The 7,927-nt window shown below is 41.6% G+C and overlaps 1 protein-coding gene across 1 annotated transcript in view; it reads left to right on the forward strand.

Annotated features, from left to right (window-relative positions):
* Positions 1-1,388, forward strand: part of CEP89 (centrosomal protein 89) — a 57,860-nt gene extending 56,472 nt beyond the window's left edge. Inside the window, exon 14 of the mRNA XM_017861712.1 lies at positions 1,204-1,388. Coding sequence (XP_017717201.1) covers positions 1,204-1,249 — 46 coding nt within the window. The 3' untranslated portion in view covers positions 1,250-1,388. The remainder of the gene's footprint in view (positions 1-1,203) is intronic.
* Positions 1,389-7,927: the final 6,539 nt, after the last annotated feature.

The following is a 7,927-nucleotide window of genomic DNA, read 5'->3' on the forward strand; positions in this document are numbered from 1 at the left end:
ATATGTGTATATATAAAATTACATATATACTGTAAGTACATGGAAAAAAGGCAGAATGGGAAAATATTAATAGAAATTATCTTTGGCAGATGAGATTGTGTTTCAACCAGGGTCTTTGAGAGAAGCAACCAATAGGTTAGTGAGAAAGACAGAGAGAGTGAGATTTCTTTTAAAAATTGGCTCACACAATTGTAGGGGCAGGCAAGTTCAAAATTCATATGGCAGGCCAGCCCATTGGAAACCCAGGCAGGATCTCTGTCTTACAGTTTTGAGGCAGAACTCCTTCATTGAGAAAACTGTTTTTGCTCTTAAGGCCTTACATTAGGCTCACCTACATTATCGAGAGTAAACCTCCTTTATTTAAAGTCAACTAATTGTAAATGTTTTTTTTTTTAGACGGAGTCTTGCTCAGTCGCCCAGGCTGGAGCGCAGTGGTGCGATCTCGGCTTACTGCAAGCTCCGCCTCCCGGGTTCACGCCATTCTCCTGCCTCAGTCTCCCAAGTAGTTGGGACTACAGGTGCCCGCCACCACGCCCGGCTAATTTTTTGCATTTTTAGTAGAGACGGGGTTTCACCGGGTTAGCCAGGATGGTCTCGATCTGCTGACCTCGTGATCCACCCGCCTCGGCCTCCCAAAGTGCTGGGATTACAGGCGTAAGCCACCGCGCCCGGCCCGTAAATGTTAATGACATCAACAAAATACTTCACAGCAAAGTCTAGTGTTTGATTTAACAACTGGGCACCACAGCTGAGCCAAGGTGACACATAAAATTAACCATCACAATGAGTAATTTTAATTTTTTTTTTTTCCTTTTTTTTTTGAGACAGTCTTGCTCTGTCACCCGGGCTAGAGTGCAGTGGCGCGATCTTGGCTCACCGCAACCTCCACCTCCTGGGTTCAAGCGATTCTCATGCCTCAGCCCTGCTTATAGCTGGGATTACAGGCATGTACCACCACATCTGGCTAGTTTTGTATTTTGTTGGCCAAGCTGGTCCTGAACTCCTGGTCTTAAGTGATCTGCCTGCCTAGGCCTCCCAAAGTGCTGGGATTACAGGCATGAGCCACCAGCCTGGCCTCTTGTATGTTTTTATATTTCCAAGTGTCCTATTCACTTTTGTAATAAGGGGAAAATGTTTAAACGGTGAGTCTTTCAGTTCCAAATGGTTGACTGAATACACCTATTGACTTCTGTTTCTCTCCAGCTCCTTCTCCCTCCGTAGCGTTGGTGTGGGGCAACAAATGAGCTAGTGCATGTGAAGCTTGGTGCTTTAGTAAATGCTGGTGATTCTAACTACTGGAGCCCAGTGGTTTTGACTCTACTATTACACGCTGACTGGGCCAGACTTGTGCTTTGCTTTGCTTTCTTGAGATGAGATCTCCCTCTGTCACCCAGACTGGAGTGCAGTGGTGCGATCTTGGCTCACTGCAACCCCCACCTCCTGGGCTCAAGCCATCCTCCATTTCGGCCTCCTAAGTAGCTGGGACCACAGGTACGTGCCATAGCTCCTGGCTATTTTTTGTATTTTTATTAGACAGGGTTTCACCATGTTGTCCAGGCTGATCTTGAACTGGACTCAAACAGTCCACTCACCTTGGCCTTCCAAAGTGCTGAGATTCCAGGCGTGAGCCACCATATGTCTCCAGACATGTGCTTTTCTGTTGCAATAGAGGAAGGAAATACTTTTGAAATCATGTTCATCTTTATAATTTTATGTTTCTCAAACATCTGCTCCAGCGACCAACGTGTTTTTGTGGCTGTGTCATAACTACATAAACATACAGTCATGTACCACGTAACAATGCTTCAATCAACAGTGGACCACATATACGACAGTGGTCCCATACAATTATAATGGGGCCAAAAATTTCCTATCACTTAGTGATGTCATAGCCATTGTAGCATCGTAGAGCAATGCGTTACTCTTGTGTTTGTGGTGTTGCTGGTGTTAACAAACCTACTGCACTGCCAATCCTGTGAAAGCCTAGCATGTGCAGTAATGGATGGTGCATAATACTTGATAATGATAATGAGTGACTATGTTACTGGTTTATGTATTTGCCCTACTTTTTATTGTTATTTTAGAATGTACTCCTTCTACTTATGAAAAAATAAAGTTAACTGTAAAACAAGCTCAGGCGGTTCCTTCAGGAGGTGTCCAGAAGCAGGCATTGTTATCACAGGAGGTGAAAGCTCCATGCATGTTACTGCCCCTGAAGATTTTCCAGTGGGATGAGACATGGAGGTGGAGGACAGTGATATTGATTATCCTGCCCCTCTGCAGGCCTAGACTCCTGTGGCATTTGTTCTTCATTTTTTAAAAGAATGTCTAGAAAGTTTTAAAACTTTTCTTAGTAGAAAATGTTTGAGAGTAAGAATATAAAATAGAAATATTTTGTACAGCTGTACAATGTGTGTTTTAAACTGTGTTATAAAAAAGGCAAAAAATTAAAAGTTTATAAAGTAAAAGTTACAGTATACTAAAATTAATCTATTATTGAAGAAAAAATTTTAAAATAATTTAAATGTAGCCTAATTGTACAGTATTTAGTCTACGAGAGTGTACAGTAATGTCCTCGGCCTTCACATTCACTCATCACTCACTGACTCACCCAAAGCAACCAATCCTGCAAGCTCCATTCATGCCCTGTATAGGTGCACCATTTTTATCTTATCCATTTTTATCTTTCTTTCTTTCTTCTTTTTTTTTTTGAGGCAGAGTCTCGCTCTGTTACCCGGGGTCTAGAGTAGTGCAGTGGCATGATCTCGGCTCACTACAACCTCTGCCTTCTGGATTCAAGCAATTCTCATGCCTCAGCCACCTGAGTAGCTGGGATTATAGGAGTGTGCCACTATGCTTGGCTAATTTTTGTATTTTTAGTAGAGATGGGGTTTCACCATGTTGGCCAGGCTGGTCTTGAACTCCTGGCCTCAAGCATTCTGCCCGCCTCAGCCTCCCAAAGTGTTGGGATTACAGGCGTGAGCCACTGCGCCTGGCCTGTCTCATCAATCTTGATTAACTGATACTTCATTAGGATATGTGTAGGTGTGGGGGTCTTTTTTTCATTTGCTGCAGTGGATACCTCTGCAGTGAATCCCCCAAGGTCTTCAGAGGTCTGCAAATGCCCTTCAGCTATTCACTTCTTCCTTTCTGCTGTCTCTCGTATCCTTCTGAGGTTCCTGATGACCTAAGGCTGGACCTCCTGGATGGGTTGTCCACTTCTAGTACCTTTTATCTCCATTTCCCAATCGTTTGTTTCCTTGGTTCTGAGAGGTTCCTCAAACATATCTTTCAGCCCTTGTGATATTTTTAAAATTCTGGTAATCATGTTTAGTCTGGCTCTTATTTAATGGCTATACTTTCTTTTCTCATGGCATTTTGTTCTTTTAAAGGCTCCTTAGTCCTCTGTGTTAACTCAGTTTCCCTTGAGCTTCTCTGCTTGTCTGGATCTCTCTTTCATGTTGCAATTTCTTTCACCACACCTAATGATCCCTGTTGCTTGTTCACATCTAGTCATCTGTTCTGATTTTAGGAAGAGGAACTACTGGTACTTGATGTGTACTGTGTCAGTTGAGGGATTTTCTGCCCTGGTGGTTCCCTGTGCAGGCATCTCCCTGACTGCTGAGCAGGCCTCTGTGTATATAGATCAGGTGCATGCAATGGTCAGCTTCACTTTAGGATACAGGTCTCCCAGAAGCCAGGATAAAGGCTTCCCTTTGTAGATACAACCTGTCCCCCTAAATCTTTAGCTCTCCCCAAAAAAGTTTGCTAAATTTCCTTAGAGAAGTGGGTTGACACCTTGTTTTTCTCCCACCTTCATCTTGAGTAAGCCCAGCCTTTCTAGAAAATAGTAAAAGCAAAGAGAGCCATCTCTGCTTCCAGGTGTGACCGCCAGTCCAACCCAAAGCCAACTGACAGCTCACCAGGAACATGAGCTTGTGCCATTTCCCATGTCACTGTTCCTTCCATGCAGGGTTGCCAATGGGCAGAGGAAGCAAGACAAAATACCCATTATTTGCCTTCCTTTCAACCAGGGTAGGCGAAAGAACACATACACACCACACCTCAAGGCTTGCCCTGCAGAGGTTCAATAAGCCTTTTTATCCCTGCACAAAAATCTTGTCCTCATGACCTCACCTTTGCCTGAGGCATCACCCTTTCCCAAACTCCTCCCCAGACATTCCCCCAGTGTAAGTGCTGGTTCAGCAGCTGCTTTGCTGATAAATCAGTGCGTATTCTGCATGTGGCCTATCTCTATTATGATGCCAGCATGGGAAGGGGCTCCCTAGTGGAGACTGTCGGAGGGCACTTCTACTCCCTTGAGCCTCACTCCAAGGTGTCCTTGGCTTCCGTAGCCAAAACAAAAACACTCAATTTCCTACTCCTCATTTTGTCTATTTTTCTACTAGGTCTTCATGGAATCCACATATTCTAGCTCTGATGAATTCCTGCCTCTCTCCATGTTATAAATTCTCTCTCCAAACACTGCCCCTTCCATGGGAGAGCCCATTAGGGTCACATCCCCGGCCCCATCCTTGTCATTCCTCTACCCTCGACCCACCTATGAACTCTGTGCCCAAAGCCGCTGAGCCAAAGCCGCCATAAAGGCTTTCCCTCCCCAGCCAGTTCAATCTGAGCCACAAAAGTCTTTCTCCAATTTCCACTAAAAAAAGATTTGGTGGCATCTTTGTTATTTTAAAATGGTCATTTCTCCCCCTGCCTTCACCATTAGTGACTTCTTTCTAAACTTTTTATACCTTCTTTACTTACATCTAGGGGGGTATCAGAACACAATGGTGTGTCACTTAATGGGGATACGTTCCGAGAAACTCATTATGTGATTTCATCATTGTGTGGGCATCACAGAGTGTACTCACACAAAGCCACATGGCATAGCCTCCTGCACACCTGGGCTAGATGCTGGAGCTGTTTGCTCCGAGGCTACACACCTGCACAGCATGTCACTGTACTGAACACTGCAGGCAACTATAAACCAATGGTAAGTATTCGTGTATCTAAACATATCTAAACAGAAAAAGTACAGTAAAAATACAGTAGAAAAGAAAAATGGGGCTGGGCACGGTGACTGATGCCTGTAATCCCAGCACTTTGGGAGGCCGAGGCAGGTGGATCAGTTGAGGGGCTAATTTTTAAGTATTTCTGTAGAGGTGGGGTCTTGCTGTGTTGCCCAGTTTGGTCTCAGACTCCTGGCCTCAAGTGACCCTCCTGCCTTGGCCTCCCAAAGTGCTGGGATTTTAGGCATGAGCCACCATGCCTGGCCCCTGGTCTTTAGTCCTTAAAGCACAGGTCATAAAAGTGTTTCGTTTCATCTGGAAGGGTTTTAAGAAAGTCCTGGGGTGAGACCGGGCGCAGTGACTCACGCCTGTGATCCTAGCACTTTGGGAGGCCAGGGCAGGAGGATCTCTTGGGCCCAGGAGTCTGAGACAGAGAAGCTCCAAAATTTCTTCAGGAAACTACAAATCATGACATAGTGGATTTGAAAAAGAAACAAATCGAATTTTTGTAACTGAAACACACAATAGCCAAAATTAAGAATTCTTACTCTTAAAGATGTTCTGTTTATATATATATTATATGTATATATATTTATATAAGTAAATAGTATTTATATATATATTTATATATATATCCATATGAGGATAATAAGATGGAGAGAGACTTGCAATCAGGAGGACTGCTTTAGATACAGTGTTCAAGGGAGGCCCCTGAGGAGGAGATGGTTGATTCCAGGCAGGATGCCTGAGAAGCAAGAAGGAAGTAAAATGAAAGTAAATGGTAGTGGTAAGTATATAGATAAATGTAATGAACATTGAGTCTTTAAAATGGCAATATCTTTGGGGATTTAAGAATACATAAAATTAAAAGGCACAACAATAATAACATATAATCAGGCACAAGGCACATGGAGTTTGTGTTCTAAAGTCTTTATATCATTCAGAAGAGGATAAAAGTGTTGACTAAGTTTATAACTTGCAAATATGCATGATGAAATTTCTGGAAACAATGTATATAACTTTTAAACTAGTATTGGGATAAAAAGAATCATTTAAAAATAATCCAAATAAGAGCAGGAAAGTGAAAGGTAGGCAAGGGGAGAATAGAAAACAAAAGTAAAACCTTAGATTACAAAAGTAAAAGTAGATTTAAAACCAAACATACCAGTAGTAGATACACTAAATGGACAAAATACTCCAGTTAAAAGACAAAGAATGTCACAGTGTAACTAAAGCACAACTATGTTGTCTTTAAGATGTATGTCCCAAGCATAAGGATAGAGAAAGATCAAAAGTAAAAGGGCAGGAAAAACAGTACTACTCAAGTACAAACCAAAACAGGGATGGTAAATCTTAATCTCTAACAAGGTAGATGTTAGTGTAAAAAATACTACTTCGGCCAGGCGTGGTGGTTCAGCCCAGAGGTTCAAGACCAGCCTGGGTAACATAGGGAGACTTGGTCTCTGCAAAAAATTTAAAAATTAACTGGGTGTGATGGCTCACTGTCTGTAATCCCAGTTACTCAGGAGGCTGAGGCAGGAGGATGACTTGAGCCCAGGAGTTTGAAGCTGCACTGAGCAGTGATCACACCACTGCACTCTAGCCTGGGCAACAGAGTGAGACCCTGTCTCAAACAGAACAAACAAAACAAAAATGCTAAGCAAAGAGGATGACTCATAAAGATAAAAGGCTCAACTTACCAAGTACAGTTCACACAAATTTATATTTGTGTGCACCTAGAAATAATTTATGTCAATACATTTGAAAATTTAGATGAAATAGTCAAATTCTTGAAAACTTACCTTAAAACTGACTCAAAAAGAAAAAGAATACCTGAATAGTCCTGTAATCATTAAAAGAATTGAATTAAAAAATCTTCCCTTGAAAAATCCAGGCCTAGATACCTTCACTAGAGAGTTCTACAAATATTCAAGGAAGAAATAATTTCAGTCTTACATAAATCTTTCTAGAAACAGAAAAAGAATTAATGCTCCTTAATCTAATGAGGTTAGTATAACCTTGATACCAAAACCCAACAGCAATAGTATAAGAAAGGAAAATTACTTTTCATTTCACTTATGAATGTAGATGTAAAACTTCTATTAAATTCTAAAATTCTAAAGTTCTATTAAAAAATAAAACTACAAAAAAGATCACACCAATTGGTGAAATGTCGAAAGGTTTCCTATTGAGATTGGAAACAATACAAGGTTGCCCTCTGACACCATTTCTGACAACATTAACTGCACTAGCTACTGAGTGGTAACTGACACACGTGGCATGAAAAACTTAGGAGGTTTGGAAAAAGGGAAAACAATAGTGTCATTATTCATAAATGACATAATTCTATCTGTAGAAAACAAATCTACAAATCATTAAAAATAGTAAGAGATTTTAGCAAAATTGTTCAAAACAAAATTTATAAAAATTAATTGTATTTCTTTGTAGGAAAAAAACATGTAGAAAATGGTATTTGGGGCTAGGCACGGTGGCTCATGCCTGTAATCCCAGCACTTTGGGAGGCCGAGGCAGGCGGATCATGAGGTCAAGAGATCGAGACCATCTTGGCCAACATGGTGAAACCCCGTCTCTACTAAAAATACAAAAGTTAGCTGGGGATGGTGGCACAGACCTGTAATCCCAGCTACTTGGGAGGCTGAGACAGGAGAACCTGGGAGGTGGAGGCTGCAGTGAGCGGAGATTGGGGCACTGCACTGCAGCCTAGCAACAGAGCGAGACTCCATTTAAAAAAAAAAAGATATTTTGAAAACTAAGGTAATGATAGGTTATCATGATGAGAAAAAAATTTTTTAATGAAAAAGAAAGAAGGAAGGAAGGAACCATTGACAAAGCTTCACAAATAGGTGTGAAAAGATTTACAGTACTTCTGTTGGGAAAATTATGAAACTTCA

This window comes from Rhinopithecus bieti, unplaced genomic scaffold, assembly GCF_001698545.2.
Source record: "Rhinopithecus bieti isolate Rb0 unplaced genomic scaffold, ASM169854v2 scaffold_62779, whole genome shotgun sequence".
Lineage (NCBI taxonomy): Eukaryota > Metazoa > Chordata > Mammalia > Primates > Cercopithecidae > Rhinopithecus > Rhinopithecus bieti.